The 18,681-nt window shown below is 33.2% G+C and overlaps 1 protein-coding gene and 1 pseudogene across 1 annotated transcript; both read left to right on the top strand.

Annotated features, from left to right (window-relative positions):
- The first annotated feature begins 1,742 nt into the window (after nucleotides 1-1,742).
- On the top strand, nucleotides 1,743-3,487 carry LOC111877204 (putative DUF21 domain-containing protein At3g13070, chloroplastic; annotated as a pseudogene).
- A 6,243-nt stretch (nucleotides 3,488-9,730) lies between these two features.
- Nucleotides 9,731-11,575, top strand: LOC128127597 (formyltetrahydrofolate deformylase 1, mitochondrial-like). The gene is made up of 6 exons (XM_052766230.1): nucleotides 9,731-10,400; nucleotides 10,481-10,554; nucleotides 10,633-10,792; nucleotides 10,867-10,965; nucleotides 11,042-11,128; nucleotides 11,222-11,575. The coding sequence occupies exons 1-6, from the start codon at nucleotides 10,290-10,292 to the stop codon at nucleotides 11,339-11,341; spliced, it is 651 nt and encodes a 216-aa protein (XP_052622190.1). The 5' UTR covers nucleotides 9,731-10,289; the 3' UTR covers nucleotides 11,342-11,575.
- The last annotated feature ends 7,106 nt before the right edge of the window (nucleotides 11,576-18,681 follow it).

Below are 18,681 nucleotides of genomic sequence, written 5' to 3'. Positions count from 1 at the left end.
AAGGGAATGAAGGTAAAGATGATGAAGTTGTTGACCAGGAATGTCCTAAAAGAACAAAGAGAAATATTGAAGCTGTAGTAGGGATTAACATGAGAAAAAAAGAGATATAAAGCATGGGCCTTCATTGAAGTCACCTTTTGTACAAAGAGTTGTTGACTTGAAAGATGCAGTTGAGCAAAAAGAAATTCTCGTTGCACAAGCAATTATTGGATTAGGAATGGATAAAAGGTGCAGTTGAATATTTTCTTATTTGTTTTTTTATGATTAATATAGTGTAAAATATATGATGTATACAACCGTGAAAAATGCATGGAGCTCGTATGGGAATCAAAAGAAGGGTTTGGAATGCATCTAGAGTATTACAACAAAATAACGTACCAGGAAGTTGAATTGTTTCATGAAAATTCTCAGGAAATGTGAACTCACGTTCATTGTGGTGATCCATCATGTCGACTTTTTTGAATGTGGGATTATAATCATCAGTCGAACAACATTCATCCTCACTTGACAATGATTCATCATCGACTGATGCAGTTTCCCAATCATTGATGTCAACGTCTTCATTGCTCTAATCTATATCATCAAACTCGTTGGCAAATGACAAATCCATTAATGGATTCGTATGGACAACTTTGAGTACAAGATAAATTGAATATCCGATTAAGTATGGTTTGTAACTATTGATATTAGAAAATTGGATATTCTTACAATACGATTCCTGATAGACACCCGATTTCCTCCTGATACACACATGATTGATGATTGAAGAATTCATAAATGTTTGTTAGAAAAAATATTAAATGTAGCTTAATTATAGGAGGTTACCTTGAATATTCATTAAATATGATTAAACAATCTAAAATTGCAATTATTAATGTAAAATAATATAATTTTTTATTTACTTAATTACATATATTGATTGGTTGAGATTTGTCCTCATGTTCTTACTCTAAAAATAGTTTTTACATGAACTTAATTCTCTCTCTCTCTCTCTCTCTCTCTATATATATATATATATATATATATATATATATATATATATATATATATATATATATATATATATATATATATATATATATATATAGAGAGAGAGAGAGAGAGAGAGAGAGGAATGATCATTTAAGAACTCAAAGTTTCCTGAGAACCCGAGAACCGATCGTGAGCCGCTAGATCAAAATAATAAAAGGCTAGGATGCTTTGTGGCGTTTTTGTAAATACTTTAAGAAAAAGAACACGAGGGCATCATAATTATTATGAATCAGGGGCATTTTAGTAAACAAATAATTCAAACCCCTATCATCAAATTGAATCACATCAACCCCCACCTACCTCTTTCTCTCTCTCTCTCCATCTCTCTCTCTCTCATCCCGACTCCTATCGTCGCATTGCCACCTCCCCGTCAGAGATGACGTCTTCATCCGACAAAACCCAATGTTCTGCAACTTGCAATCTCTAGAAATAATGCCAGTCAGGCCCAACAACACAACTTTTATGGCGAAAGCTATGAATGTTGATAATCCTCACCGTGAAACATTACATAAGTTCTTCGAGTGTTGGATCTGCAATCAGAATTCCTACCTTGAAGAGCTTGTCTCCGTCTCTAACAACCACAACCTGACCGAAAATGACGACGTCGTACTGATTCCATTGACCGAGAGAGTTGTCAGGCATTACGAGCAGTACTACCAAGCAAAATAAGATTAGGACAAACGAGATGCGATTTCGATGTTTTCGCCTACATGGCGAAGCAAGCTGGAGGATGCGTTTCTGTGGATCGGAGGATGGCGGCCGACGTTAAATACAAAGATATGTCCAATGGCTCACGGTCAGGAATTCGTGGATTGAAATCGGTGATCTAATTCGTGGATTGAAGACTGGAGATCTAGGAGATTTGTCACCAAACCAAATGAATCGAATCGACGGCGAAGTAGATACTGAGAAGTAACTTTCATTCTTGATAAGGTTTGATTTTAGCTGCACTTTTGGGTTTATCTGCCTTCTTTTCCATGGCCGAGACTTCGATCACCACTCTTTCACCTTGGAAGGTTTATATCTTGTGTTTGATTACCTACATTGATATATTGGTGCCTCAATATAGTATTTTGTTCACAGGTGAGAGAGTTAGCTAAAAAAGAATATGGAAATGGCGTCTTCAATCTGCTTCGTACTGATATCACACGATTCCTCACCACCATTCTCATTGGCACAACGTAAACCTTACAATTTCTTTTCTTTTCCAATTAAATCTTTTTATTAACAGTCATAATCTTGTTTCCAGTGTAGTTAACATCGGAGCTACTGCCCTTTTCACTAAAGCAACAACAATAGTGTTTGGTGAAGCTGGTGTTAAGGTTGCAACTGGTTTCATGACTGTATGTATCCAAAACCTAATTTTCAAATCAATACAATAAAAATTCTTCTTAAAAATCTAAATGATTTGGTTTTTAATTTAATTTCAGGGTGTTGTATTACTTCTCATTGAAATCACTCCCAAAAGTATAGTTGTTCATAATGCTATTGTTGTTGCTAGGGCTATGGTAAGTGAATGTATTTGCATCTTTTTAACAAAAAATTTGCATTTTACTATTATTTCAAAGTAATTGATGTCTAAAATAATACATAGGTGTGTCCAGTTGCATGTCTCTCAATTGTTCTATATCTAGTTGGAAGAGTTGTAACTTTTCTTTCAATGGGAATGCTTAAAATTCTTGGGTTAAAAGGGAAAAGGTTAGCCATTTGACATTTCTTTCAAAATGTAAATACTAAACACTTTAAATTTCATTTAATTTTTTAACAATTTATAATTAAATTTTGCAAAAGTGAGCCATTTGTGACACAAGATGAACTCAAGTTGATGTTGAGGGTTGCTGAGTTGAGTGGGGCCATTGAGGAAGAAGAACAAGTATGCATATCATATTATCATGATTATAAATTTATAATCCATGTCAAGTTTTCATTTTTTTTAATAGCAGAATAATATTTAAATTCAAAATTTTATTTAATACAGGATATGATTGAGAATGTGTTGGAGATAAAAGATACTCATGTGAAGGAGGTTATGAGTTATGACTCCTCTTATAGATGTAGTTGCAGTTAATTCTGGAGCAACATTAGTTGATTTTCATCACTTATGGGTGACTCATCAATACTCTAGGTAAAATTTTACAACAGTTTTTTTAAAAGTGATTTTTTTATTTAAAAATAACTAATAATTGTTGAGTTGGACTCATAGGGTGTCGGTATTTGAGCAATGAATTGATAACATTGTTGGTGTGGCTTATACAATGGATTTTTTTGGATCTTATTCAGAAAGTAAGTTGATTTTGAATTATTTTATTTTATGTTGTTGTTATTTATTAAGATTATATAATTTATCTTGAAATATGTGAAGGGAGATATGCTAGAAACTGCTATGATGGGAGAGATTGCTCATAAGCCTGCTTATTTTGTCCCTGGTAAGATTGTATATTTGGTAGTCATATAATGGTATATTCATAGATTTGTAAAATTATAAAACTTGGAGAAAAAAATAATCTTGTTAATTAGGTTAAAGTTTTCCCAAACTGTGATTTTGATTCATAAAAACTCCTAATTTAGTCACATATTAGATTATTATCATAATTATTTAGTTTCTTTAAGGGTTAATCACAAAAAATGACTAAAATAGGAGATGCAAACTAATAAAATCGCCATTTTTTTCATATACATAACACAAAATAATCACCCATTTCACAAGTGAATGACATATGAATTACATGTGAATCACATGTAATATATATATATATATATATATATATATATATATATATATATATATATATATATTACATGTGATTCACATATGAATTACATGTGATTCACATGTAAATCACAAGTGAATCACATATGAATTACAAGTGAATCACATATGAATTACATTTGATTCACATGTAATTCATATATAAATTACACGTGATTCACATGTAAATCACAAGTGAATCACATATGAATTACAAGTAATTCACATATGATTCACATGTAATTCACGTATGATTCACTTGTGATTCACATGTAAATCGCAAGTAAATCACTTATGAATTACATGTGATTCACATGTAAATTACATATGAGTTACATGTGATTCATATGTAATTTACATATTAATCGTATTTAATTCACAAGTAAATCACAAGTGATTCACATATAAATTACATGTGATTCACATGCAATTCACATGTAAATCACATATGAGTTACATGTGACTCATATGTAATTTACATATGAATCACATGTAATTCACAAATAAATCACAAGTGATTCACATATTAATTACATGTGATTTACATATGATGTCATATATAAATGTGATTCATATGTGAATATGTAACACCCAGAATCCAAAAGACCAAGAAAGGAAAGAAAATCCCTTAGTCAAAGGAGTCAACTCGTCGAGTCCAAGGAGGAACTCGACGAGTCGGAGCGTGACCCGTGTCACGGATTAAGTGACTGACTCGGCGAGTCTGGTCTGGGTTGAGAAACCCTAATTTCAGGACTTGGCACCCTATTTCAGCATCTCATTCTCATTTCTAGGTTTTCATTATAGCCTCCATTGTCCAGAGACGAAACCCTAGCCACCCAACTTCATTCTTGAGCTTGTGTGAGAAGATTAAGGCTCTTGGTGTGCATCTTGAAGATTGTGGAAGAAAGGGAGCAAGGAAAGGAGTATAGATCCAGAGTTTGGGTGACATTCCAGATCATTTGAAGGTATAAAGCTTATACCTTGGCTGTTAATCATCTAGATCCCTTTTCTATCTTATCGTTTGTTGCATTTGGACCATTTCCAAGTGGAATCTGGGTGATAAGCCTTGGAGGATGGATTGGACATTAGATCTGGACACTTTTGAGCTCTAGAAGCTCAGAGTTGTTGGCTTTATCTAGCTAAGGCTCCATGTCTTGACCTTGAACTTCTTATTAGCTTGGATTTGGTGTTCTAGCCTCATAACCCCTTGCATGCACATAAAGTTAGCAAATTTACGTGCAATACTAACATAAGGAGTCTAGATCTATGAGTTCGAAGTATGGTATAGACTGAAATCGATAGATTAAAGTTGTCACTAGGAGGACTCGGCGAGTGAGTTCATGGACTCAGCGAGTCGGGTTGCAAACCCAAACCCTTCTATTATGAGTTAGATCAGTAAGTGGGGTTAGAGAAGGACTCAGCCAGTCTGTGTCCGTGTTGGACATGAAGATCATGGTACTCGACGAGTTCGAGGAGGAACTCGGCGAGTCCAAGGCAATCTCCTTAGCTGATGAAGATGGACTCGGCGAGTTGTATCACAACTCGGCGAGTCTGTTGAAGATAGTCCCGAGGTGTTAGATGAAGGAGAACTCGTCGAGTTCTCGCTAGACTCGATGAGGGGAGTCAGGGATTGTTTGGGATTTGAGGAGCATGGACTCGACGAGTTGGTAGAAGAACTCGGTGAGTCGAGTCAACCAGAAGATTGACTTTGTCCAGAGTTGACTTAGTTGACCTCGGGAGGACAGTTTAGTTTAAGTGTTATTATTGGTATTGGTAGTTCAGGGAGCTAGAGGAGAAGCATTTCAGAGAGTTTTCGGTTAGCAGCCAGATGGTTACCGACCGAGTTCAGTAGTTCAGGTGAGTATCCTTCCAGTAGGAACGACTCTACGGCCACAATGCCGACCCGTTTAGTTAGCAGTAGTTTCGGACCTCGGTCCAATGCAGTAGTTAGACTGCTTGATGTCTTCGTGATCCAAGCATGTTTTGTGTTATGTGTTCCAGACTCTGGTCCGAAGCAGTATGCAGTATATGTGCTTATGTTATATGCTATGATCATGTTATGCTATGTTCAGTTAGTCCAGACTTTGGTCCGATGCAGGGGCAAGGCCCCAGTTAGTCCGAACCTCGGTCCGATGCAGGGGAAAGGCCCCAGTTAGTCTGGACTTCGGTCCGATGCAGGGGGCAAGGCCCCAATTAGTCCGTATTTCGGTCCGATGCAGGGGGGTAATGCCCCAGTTAGTCCGGACTTCGGTCCGATGTAGTGGGCAAGGCACATTATGTGCTTTATATGTTATTGTATGGTATGTGGTAGTTTGGGGGAGCTCACTAAGCTTCGTGCTTACAGTTTTCAATTTTGGTTTCAGGTACTTAGTTTTCAAAAGAGGAGCTCAGGAAGATTGCAGTGCACACACCATTTGTTCAGCCTGCGATGTTTATACTCTGATATACTTGACAGTTGTTATAATATTTTGGGATATACAGTTTTTATGACTTTTATATGAGGTTTATCAACTATGGTTTTTATTATTAAATTAAACAAAATTTTCAGACTGTGTTTTTGGGGTGTTAAAGAATCGTATGTGATTCATATGTTAATCACTTGAAAATCACATATGTATTTTTGTGAGTGTTTTTGCATCAATCAATTTTTTTTATAGATTTGGAAGAAAATTTGGTGAATATTGAAGAAATGATAAATGATAAATTGAAGAAAATAAGTAAATATTGACACGAAAACATGAAAACACTTTGACATTTGTAGCATTTTTTATTTTTTATATCTTATTTTGTATCGAATAAAATACTTATACTATTATGTTTATAGATTAATTGATAAAAATGAGATTTTTTATAATTTACTTACGAATATTATAGTATTAGAAATATGCATATATGCACCTAAAACTTTGATTTTTATTGTTAAAAAAACAAGTATTTTTTTTAAAATATTCTAGTTCTTTTTTTTTTTTAAATTTATTGATTTTTAAAATTTTACCATTAAAAAAAAATACAGTTGTTTTGAAAAAATAGCATTTTTTTTAATTGCAGTTTTTTTTTTTTGAAAAAATGCAACTTTCTTTAAAAAACTTGCAGTTTTTTTTTTTGAAAAAAAATTATAATTTTTTTATTTAAAAAAGCAGTTTTTTTAAAAAATTGTTGTTTTTTTTTGAAAAAATATAGTTTTTTTTTTTAAAAAAAATTACAGTTTTTCTATTGATAAAACTGCAGTTTTTTTTTTTGAAAAAAAAAAAACAGTTTTTTTGAAAAAAAATACGGTTTTATGAAAATAATGCAGTTTTTTGAATTCATGTTTTCTATAAAAAAAATTAAAAAAATCTGCAATTTACAAAAAAATCACAAAAATACAATTTTTAAAAAATCCAAAAATTTGATTTATTATGTAACTTTTTAAACATCTATATTAATATGATCAATAACACAAAAAATTAAACATTATGAAGTTGGTAACCTGACCATCATGTCCTTAATGAATTAATTTTGATCTAACGCTCTAGTTTTAGTTCTCAGGTTCTCGGAAAACTATAAGTTTTTAACCGATCTCAACCCTATATATATATATATATATATATATATATATATATATATATATATATATATATATATATATATATATATATATATATATATATATATATATATATATGGGAAGGGTTATTTGGAAAACAAAAAAAACCCTAAAAATGCATAAAAAAATACCAAGACATCACAAAACTTTTTTTTGAATTTTTTTATCAAAAAATCGCAACATTTTTTACAATTTTGCTGAAAAAAAAATAAAAAATCAATTTTATTTTGTAAAAAAAATAAAAAACCAATTTCTTTTTTTGTAAAAAAAAATAAAAAACCAATTTTTTTTGTAAAAAAAAGTTAAAAATAGTTTTGTTTTTGTAAAAAAGTTTTTTTTTTTTTTTTCAAAAATTTTTTCAGCGATTTTGACATAAAAGTTGCGATTTTTTGATAAAAAATTCAAAAAAAAGTTTTTTGATCTCTAAATATTTTTTTATGCATTTTAATGATTTTTAGGGTTTTTGTTTTCCATAAAACCTAAACCTATATATATATATATATATATATATATATATATATATATATATATATATATATATATATATATATATATATATATAAAGAAAAGTTCAATATTTAACCATTTAACTAAGGAACCAAAGAACCAATCTAAAACGTCAAAATTTAAAGCGATCAACGACAAAATGAAGGGTTGTAGACTTTTACAATGGACGCACATGCAACGGATTATAAAAAAACCCACTTCCTTTTTTCGTTTAAAATTTTTTAGGCCATGTTTGTTATCGAAAAAAAAATGAGTATGACATTGTTTACGATTTTCCGTCATCTTTTCAAAGAGATCCATTGTGATATATAAAAAACGAACTTTTTTTTTTTCGAAAAAACCCACTTCGTTTTCTTTGTTTAAAAAGTTAAAGTCTATTCTTTTATAGAAAAAATTAATAAATATATCAAAATTCATATTTTTTTTTGTTCTTTTTAAACATAGATTCATATTTATGTAAAAAAAAAAAAAACGTTATTTCGGTTCAGATTCACATTGTGAACCTGTTGAGATTTATATTGTGAACCTTCTCAGATTCACAGTGTGCATAATAGTAAGTAAGATTCACAGTGTGAATTTCAAATGATCGAGCTTTTTCACGTTGTTAATGTTGAACATTGAAATATTTACATTTTAGATTCACAGTGTGAATCTACACTGATCGAGGTTTTTTTTTTAACCTTCTCCAATTCACAGTGTGTATAATAGTAAGTCAAATTCACAATGTGAATCTGAACTGATCGAGATTTTTCACATTATGAATGTTGAAAATTGAAATATTTACAGTTTAGATTCACAGTGTGAATCTACACTATTCGAGTTTTTTTTAAGTCTGTGTTGATGTTTATTTATAGATTACAAAAAAACCTATTGAGATTCATATTGTCAACCTTCTCAGATTCACAGTGTGCATAATAGTATGTAAGATTCACAGTGTGAATTTGAAATGATCGAGCTTTTTCACATTGTTAATGTTGAAAATTGAAATATTTACAGTTTAGATTCACAGTGTGAATCTACACTGATCAAGGTTTTTTTTAACCTTCTCCAATTCACTGTCACTACAAGAAAAAAGATCTTTAATGATGCGCTTTTTACGACACGCGATAATTAACGATACGCAAAAGGATGTGCCCTTAAAATAGTGTCATCTCTCCAAAAAATTTAAGGATTTACGTCACGCTTTATTGCGTGCCCTTAATTTGGTGTCTCAAGAAAAAAAATTAAAAACACGGAGGGCGCTTTATCTTAAACGTGCGTCGTCTGTACCTGCCGCTTTATAATTTTAATGAAACGCGCTTTTAGTAGACAAGGGGGGAAATGAAATCCCCAAAATTTTGAAAACCCGCCTTTTTTTTTTTTTCTATCTTCTATCTATCTTTCATCTTCAACCTAACAAGGACGAGCATTACACTCTTGATTTCCCTAACTCTTTCTCATTTTCTGATTCAAACTTGAAAGAATCGAAAAAAAAAATCTATCAATTTTGAAGCCTAAAAAAAATCTAACAAGGACGAGTATCCATCGATCCGACTTCCAAAAATAGAGGGCATTGATTCCACGTCTTTCGGGGTTGGGAGGAAGGAAAAACTGTTGGTCCCGTGTGATCTAATTGGTAGAGGGCATCGATTCCCTAACTCTTTCTCATTTTCTCCACCATCACTGCTTTCGCTAATATCCACTCCGACCTCTTATGAACGCAAATGGTAAAGATCTGCTTCGATTTCCCGATTGGTCTTCATCGACGGTGGTGGTGAGTCGGAGGTGCCATGTTGATGTGATTATTACAATCGATTGCAGAAAATGAGAAGATTTAGGGTTTTTTCTTGGTCCAGTGGAATACTTTCAGGTTTCGTCTCGACTCCTTTTATTTTATTTTCTTTCTTTTCCTTTCCTTCTGCCATCTGCTTCCTTTCCCCACCTCTTCTTTCTTATTTGGATTCTCCAGGCGATATGCTACTGTGGCGATTCAGTCGGTGGCGGGTCAGCCTCAATTTCATAACATTTTAAGGGATTGCTGTTGGTGTTCATCGACGGTCGTGGTGGGTCGGAGGTGCCATGGTGATGTGAAGAAATAGAGAATAAGGAATATAGTCATCACTTGCTGATACCGACGACGATCCGTTTTCTGCATTAGCCAGATTGAATGACTTTAAAGGAGGTTCGTATTTCTTTTGTATGTTTTTTTATCCCAATCAATGAATGGATTTTTTCCCCTGTATACGTTGGGCATCTTTCTTTCTTTTTTATCCCAATCAATGAATGGATTTTTTCCCCTGTAAGTTGGTTTTACAAGTGCAAGTATATTAATCTACTAATAATCCCAACTTGACATGAAGTTGATAAGTAACAAGTAAGAATAAATTGTCTTTCAGTGAGTTTGTGTTCGACCCAATTAAATGGCAGCGGAAGCAAATGAACGAGGACTTACTTGACCTATCAAATATGTTCAATGCAGTTAAATCGCTTGTTCGAGTGCCTTCTGTAGACCCCAAATATAAAATTGCTCTTCTTGCTTCTAAGCAGGTTCTTCTTCTTCTTTCTAGAAAAAATTGTTAGTGAAAACCAAAAATAGTATTACATTAGTAAGGAGGTTGCTGGTGCAGGACCATTGTCTTGTTGATCTACTGCATGCTTGGCAAGATGGAAAACTTCCGGTTCAGATAAGCTCTGTAATCAGGTAAAGCATGGAACTTTTTTTTTATTTGTTATCTTTGACCAGTAAATGATGTGTATAATATGTCTGTATTTTGAACAGCAATCATGATAGGGTGGGGAATACCCATGTGATGCGGTTCCTTGAAAGACATGAGATTCCATATCATTATCTGTCCAAGTCAAAGGAGAAGAATGTAGAAGATGGGATATTGGGGTTGGTTGAAGATACAGATTTCTTGGTCCTTGCTAGATACATGCAGGTAAATGTTTTTCTAGTAGTAGTATAGCAGCAGGATTGGGAAAAAGGTCTTATTTGTTTATTTACCCAGGACAGGTGTTGTCTGGAAACTTTTTGAAAAGATATGGGAAGGATGTGATCAACATACATCATGGCTTATTGCCATCATTCAAGGGAGGAAATCCATCTAGGCAGGCAGGTTCTGTGTTCCAATTTCCAAATTATGTTCTAAGCTTTTTATGTTTTTATGTTTTTTACTAGAGAATGACAGGCTTTTGAAGCTGGGGTCAAATTGATTGGTGCCACAACCCATTTTGTCACGGAGGAGCTTGATGGGGACCCAATCATTGAGCAGATGGTAATCAAAAAGTTTTAAGTTTCTCAGTATCAGTAGTATGCAGTATATATATGCTAAGGTGAAAAGTCAAATAGTTTCTGTTTGGGTTTGCAGGTTGAGAGAGTCTCGCACAAGGATAATTTGCTGAGTTTTATTCAGAAATCTGAGAATCTTGAAAAACAATGCCTTATGAAGGCAATCAAGTCATATTGTGAGTTACGCGTTCTACCTTAACACAACAGGACTGTTGTATTTTGAGTAAGCTCAAAATGATGCTGATCAAAACTACAGAGTCCATTATATTCCTTGTGTTGCAAAGTTTTTGTATTTCATTTTAATTATTCATTCTAATTTAAGTTGTTCTTGTTCCAATCCAATAATAAGATAAATTAAGAGTCATTGTGTGTTCATAATACTAAGATATATGTGCATTCTCAGTTCTCCTTAAATTCATTGTTGTTGGAGTTTTCTTCTCTGTCAAACTTGGTGTTTTCTAGTGTGATACTTGTTTAAATAGGGAAACTGTTGTTGATTTTGATTGTTATAGGGGGTGTTTGGCTAAGTTTATTAAAACAACTTATTAGCTTATTAGAGGTTCAACACCGCTATATATAAGTTAAAAAAAAAGTGTTTGGATAAAAAATAACTTATTCTGATGGAAACCTCTAATAAGTAGTCATTTTTTCACAAGTTACCCCATACTTATTAGCTTATAACCTAATAAGTTATAAGCTAATAAGCAATAAGTTTTTTTTTTTTTTTTTTTTTTTTGCCAAACACCCCCATAATATATAATATACAAGTGGAAGGATACTTGAAGTCTTCTTATAAAAGATAACAATAGTAGTTTTGATTTCCCTGGTCATCAACTTTAATGGAGTCATGGGATGGACCTGCTTCACTGTCCTGTATGTTTTTGAGTTTTGAGTTTGTGTTCACTTTTATCTGTTACTTGAAAACCACACCCTCAAGAACATACATTTATTAGTATGTTTAATTAGAAAAAGAGGGTTTGAAAGTGTCAAAAGATATGGATTAGCTATCCATTTTCTACCCACTTCAATCTTTTTTAATGTGTGATTATGTTTTGTTTTTAATTTCTTGGATGTGATTTATTGTAAAAGATTTTTTTTAACTGTGTAATTTTGTTGCAGTTTTATACACAACAGTACCAAGGCCATCGGCTACTTTTGACATGTTCCCTTCTTGGCCTATGAGAGTTCATCAAACCCCAAGAGTAAGTCTTTTTTCCCTTATAATAATACCCGCTTCCCTGTTTGAATACGATTGGAAAGAAATACTCTATTTATAGTAAAATGGTTCCATGTACAGGTAGGTACTTGCTGATATGGTTCTTTTTGCTCAACCTCCAAATCTGGTCTCATGTAAGCAGTAGGAAATAATCGTGAAGAAAATTTGATTTTAACAGTTTTGGACCAAACTGCCCCTCCATACTATTTTTATAGTTAAAAAATTTGATTTTAACAGTTTTGGGCCAAAATGCCCCTGCATACTGTTTTTATAGTTATTTTTTATTTTCAACAGTTTTGGTTTTCTCTTACATGGCTGTTTCTTTTTCACTTAACCTGGACAGAATGAAATAATTGGTTAAGACACTAATTACCTATTTGCCCTTCTTCTTTTTTCCTCCCAATCCTCTCACGTTAAAGAATATTGTCAAATTTTGTTCTTTAGAATGTAAGGTAAAAATGGTTATTTGGTCTAGGATATTGTCAAATTTTGTTCTTTAGAATATTGTCATGGGTTTGATCAACTGGTACTGGCTCTTTAGTCTTTCTTTTTATATCTTTTTATGAAATCAGCTTATGATATGAGCTCTGGGTTCGATAGTGCCTTTTTCATGAGATTGTGAAAAGTTGAATAAAATAAAAAAATAAACAAGGGTAATATTGTAATAGGGAGGGTCTTAATACATAATAGGGAGGGTCTTAATACATAAAGTGACCAACCTCTCACTTAGCATGACAAGTCATTTTGATTTTATTAAGTAAAAAAGAAACAACCTTATCAATCTACATGCATAGAAGACCCTGCTGTCCCATAATTTTTAACAATTTGTATTATCATTATTTGATTTTAATAATAATTTGTTTTGTTTTATTGTTGAGGTTATAGACTGATAGCCTTACTTTTCATGTCATTATTATTTATTTCTTTTTTTGTTTGTAGTTTCTTGCAGAAACTTTGGATGTTGTTCAAGACATTGATTGGGTCATTTCTCTTGGAAATGCTTTTGCAAAGCAGTATGAGCTTTATACATATGATGATGAGCATTCTGCACTACTTCACAGGTATGAACTCATTATCATTATCATTACATTTTTTTAATTAAATTATCTTATTGAGAGTATTCTTCTCCTACAAATGTCTGGGTATACTTCTCTGTTGCTAGGTAACCTTCTCAACAACAACATTCTACTTAAGCATGTGAGTAATCAAGATTAAGGGAGACTTGTAATCATGTTTGACATTCCTTTCCAGTAAGAAACAGAGTTGTATGATTATTTGTTAGTTTTATAGGAATGTATAACCCATGTTAGCAATGTATTATATTTGTTTAACATTTGAATGATTCTTTGTATGACATTACAATTTGTGCAATTTATTTTATTTTTTGAGTATGAAATTTTATTTTATATTATGCAATGGATTGTATTTTTTGTATATGGTATTTTATTTCTATTATGAGAAATTAAATGCAAATTTAATTTAAAAATTAATAAATATATAAATTTATTTTTTTTAAACATTTAAAATTACGATACGCAAACATGTGTGTCATCTTCATTTATGACATGGCCTTTCTTGACAGGGGCTTTCTTGATACGCATTGCGTGTCATTAACACGCGCGTCGTAAGGTTACGACACGCGAATGCGTGTCATCTTCCTTTATGACAGGGCCTTCCTTGATACGCATTGCGTGTCGTAAACACGCGTCGTAATTGCGCGTCGTAAATGAGCGTCGTAAATGCGCGTCGTCTCTCTTTATGACAGGGCCTTCCTTGACACGCATTTGCGCGTCGTCTGAGCCTTTTACGACGCGCAATGAGCGTCGTAAAAGGCTGTTTTTCTTGTAGTGTGTGTGTATAATAGTAAGTCAGATTCACAATGTGAATCTGAACTGATCGAGCTTTTTCACATTATAAATGTTGAAAATTGAAATATTTACAGTTTAGATTCACAGTGTGAATCTACACTATTCGAGTTTTTATTTTTTATTTTTTATTTTTATTATGTGTTGATGTTTATTTATAGAGTACAAAAAATTAATATTTTTTTGTATAATTAGTTTTTTTATATAAAAATAAACTTAAATATGAAAAAACTAACAAAATGAAGTGCGTTTTTTCGGAAAAAAATCGTTTTTTATATATCAACATGGATCTCTATGGAAAAAGGATGAAAAATCGAGAACAACGGTATATTTGGTTTTTTTTTTTCATAAAAAATGTAGCCTAAAAAAAATTTAAAACGAAAAAAATAGGTGAGTTTTTTGGTAAAGAGGTGGATTTTTTGATATAATCCGGTGTGTGTGTGCGTCCAATATAAAAATGTACACCTATTTCCTTGGCCGTTGATCATTATGATTTCCGACGCTCACGATTGGCTCATTGGTTCTTTGTTAATTATGGTTCTCTATTAAACTTCACCATATATATATATATATATATATATATATATATATATATATATATATATATATATGTATATATATATATATATATATATATATATATATATATATATATATATATATATATATATAGTAGGTGTACACCCGCGCAAAGCAGCGACAACAATTAATACAGTTTTGACGAATGGTTTTTTAAGAAAATGTTATTTGACGATTTCAATGGCTACAAATTTTTTGGCCGATACGTTAGAAAAATTCAATAGCTAACCTTTGGACAAAGATCTTGCCCAAACTGAGATAATGCAAATCGGTTTTCAGCGTCGAGTCTTAAAAAGATGATTAAAATTAGGGTAAATGTCATATTAACCCAACGAACTTTTCACAGTTGTCGGATTTGGTCACCAAAGTTATTTTTCTACGCAATACGTCACTAAACTTGTTGGTAACCTGTTAATTACATCATTTTACCAGTTTATAGGCTGCCAAGTTTGACTTGCCATTTTACTCCGATCTACGTCTCTTCAAAACCATTTTCTCCTTCTTTCCTTTCCTCTCTACACATCTAATTACATTCTTCATTCTGTCCTCTAATCACACACATTTGTGTGTGTAATTTCTCAAACCCCACCTCCATTTCCCTTCAATTTCACCATGGGAAGTGATCCAAAGATGACGATGAAGATCAATATAAAGAAATCATCCACTATTCCTCCTTCAGAACCCATTGTAGGGAGATTGGATAGAGATGAGATCGACAAAATCGTGATTAACTATAACATAGAGGGAGTTCTATTCATAGAAGCGAAGTTGGATTCCACGTTGGATACCTTTGGCGAGTTCACGTCATCACCGAAATCCACAGCCTTAATTTGACTATTGATTACCTTGACGACATTTCTTCCTATCCACTATCTTTTGCACAAGTACATCATCTATCCCCTAATTATCTTAGATCTCTTCGCAACAGTAAACGTAATCTTTTGGTTTGACTCTCACCTGAATTTGGATTTGACAATTGAGAATTGGGGATGATTTTGTCTGTCGATAGAAATGGAGGGGATACCATTTTCGAATTTTTTTTGTTTGTGTTGAAAATCTTGTTGTACATTTGAAGGGTCGGAGATGAAGAAAGGGTATTAAAGGTGACTTTTTTCAGGAGCATGTTGTTTGGTAGATACTTTTGCTGTTAAAGGATATTTTCAGTGTAAATTTTTATCTGAAGAAGATGAAAGGGAAATCATGATGGTGGTTGTAGATGGTGATATAAGGTGGGAGACGGTGGTTTAAGGTGATGGTGTTTTAATGTTCTACAAACAATATGAATAATATTGGGTTTCATAATGAACATGACCAAAGAAACTTTCAAGAACAAAATAATAATAATAAACCTGGTGGATGTTGACACAACAGTTAAACCATTCCTAACATGTATATTACCTTTGAACTCGGTTTTCAGGTAACATAAGGTTATTTTAAAACAGAGAAATATAAGTTTATTCCTTTAATGTGCAAAATAAATAGTTTAGTGACAAACAAACGCGATAAGTTTGATGGGTTAATATGACATTTACTGTAACACTCGTGTTTCTAGCCTAGGCATTAATATTAAGGTGATAGTCTAGGTTAACCTTTGTAACTCATTTTGAAGAAATGAAAAAGGAATTATGTGAATTCTATGGAATTATGTGAATTCTATGTGTTTTATGTGTTTTATGCTTAATTACTAGGGCTTAATTAATTAAGAATAAAAATAAGCGTCAAAATTAAAGTGTGAGATAAGCCCGATATCTTTACATAAAGTTGTAGTGGTCGAAACAAGGATTTCCGGGATATAAAGAATACCAAAATCCGAGTTATAACGAAGAAGTTATGACCTGTCGAAGTTTCGCGACAAAGCCGGCACGGTGCTGAATGTCGTAAAAAAAAGAGTTTTTGATAAACTAATTTTTAGCCTTAGTGATCTAAACTAAAGTCGTAGTATTCGTTAAACCGAGAAGTTCGATAAAAAGAACGCCTAAATCTGACTTCGTATGACGAAGTTATGATTTTTCGAAGTTTCAGCTTAGCAGTAGAAAGCTAAAAGCTCGAATTTTAGATCGAGTGATTTTTAGCCAACACAACCTAAACGAGAATTAAAGGTCTCATCATTAGTAGCACAACGGTAAAAACTCTGATGAAAACTGACATCGGATGAAGAAGTTATGAATTTTTAACGGATTTCCTGTCCCGTTCTTTTAAAAAATAATAATATAAAAATTAATATCAAAATTAGCCGACGAAGTCTAAAATAAAGCTGTAGAGCATAATTTTACCTACGCGTGCATATAAAGAACGTCAAAAACAGAGCTCGTATGCGAAAGTTATGGATTTTAGAAGTTTTTGCACAAAAATCGAGAAAATTCGCATAATCACGTTTTTGCCACATCACCCTCGCTCAAAACGCGCCACGTGTCTGAAGTCTGCTGAGTCATCCGAGCACTTGGCCTTATCCGAAGTGGTCCAGTAGCGATGCGACAAGTACCTTCTTGCACGAGACCAAGCCCTCGCAAGCTGCCACGATGCCTCTACTTCGGACCAGTAGACCTCGGTCCAATCAGGAGAGGACAACGAGGCCTTCACACGTGCAGCCTCGTGCGAGCCATCCCCTACGAGCTTCAGATCTACTGCCACCTGGGTGCTTCTCAGCCGTCCGATCAGAAGCCTCTCCCTATAAATAGAAGGCTGCGAGCCTTCTTGGATAATTTTAAGAAATTGTCCATTTTCACCACTTTTCTCATATTTCTTTCATCTTAACATCCCCCGAAGCCCCGGTACTTATTCCAAAGCCCGGAATACTCCATGAAGTGCCCGAGAAGTCCGGAAAAATTATCTTTCTGGTTTTGTAGCCCGACCTTCGCAAAGCCCGATTTCTAAATAAAACTCCTGGTTCTATTAGAAATGATTGTTTTAAGCAACGAATTGTTGCCCGATTATCATCAAATCATGTGAGTGTGTAGTCACTTTCATCTTACACCTAGGTATGAAGTATTTTCTATAAAATACGTGTTATGTGTAATTATATTAAGTGTTTATCTACAAAATATGTTGGGTATAACATGGGTAGATGAAATAGTTGATGTGTGTTAAAATGGTGAGAGGCTCGATGTTGTTGTTGTAGTCATCTAGCAGAGTATAGATGATGACCACGGACCTTTCTAGACTGTCCAGTGGAACACTAGCAGGTTTGCAACTTGTAGGTGTTGATGAATTAAATGTTCATTGGCGTACTCCATCCCCCTCATGGTTGCCTTTAGGACATGTATGGCTAAGGAGACCCCTTAGCAGTAGTGTCCATCCCGATGATATTCCTTAGGCTAGGTCCCTTATGATTGGTGTTTAGGGACGAAAAGTGAGGACAACGGGAATGGGTAATCAGGGTTATTGTTGATTGGTGAACTTTATAATTATATTATGATTATGGGTTGAACACCCTATATGCTCACCAGGCTCCCAAGCCTGACCCACTCAGTTTTATGATTACAGGTAGTGGACCCTGAGCATAGTCGAAGAACGACGAGAGATTTTTGGAATATAGGCCAGTAGTTGTAAATAACTGTTGAAAGGCTTATAATGTCTTGTTTATGCTTTTGATCTGTATCGGAACATGACATCCCGATGTTTTGATATGAAATGAAACTATACATTTTTTAAAGAAAGGTTTTAATAAAATTTTATCATGTTTTGTTTTGGGGACCAATTCCGCAACATCTTTTAAAAAGATTTCTCTGATTTTATTTTAAAAAGTATAAATTAAATTGGTCTTTTCTGGCCGAGAAATTAGGAGATGTCACAGTTGGTATCAGAGCATTAGTTTAAGCGAACTAAGAAATTATAGAATTTCTAGACTTGAACTTAGAATGCTAAGTGATGATTGTGAGG

Source organism: Lactuca sativa, chromosome 8 (assembly GCF_002870075.4).
Source record: "Lactuca sativa cultivar Salinas chromosome 8, Lsat_Salinas_v11, whole genome shotgun sequence".
Classification (NCBI taxonomy): domain Eukaryota; kingdom Viridiplantae; phylum Streptophyta; class Magnoliopsida; order Asterales; family Asteraceae; genus Lactuca; species Lactuca sativa.
The sequence above is the reverse complement of the archived record's forward strand: the minus strand, read 5'-3'. Positions and strand labels throughout refer to the sequence as shown.

Coding starts and splice junctions, on each gene's coding strand:
- LOC128127597 (XM_052766230.1), top strand. CDS start 10,290: ATGAACGAGGACTTACTTGACCTATCAAATATGTTCAATGCAGTTAAA. Junction 10,966..11,041: donor GAGGAAATCCATCTAGGCAG/GCAGGTTCTGTG, acceptor AGAGAATGACAG/GCTTTTGAAGCTGGGGTCAA. Junction 11,129..11,221: donor ACCCAATCATTGAGCAGATG/GTAATCAAAAAG, acceptor TTGGGTTTGCAG/GTTGAGAGAGTCTCGCACAA.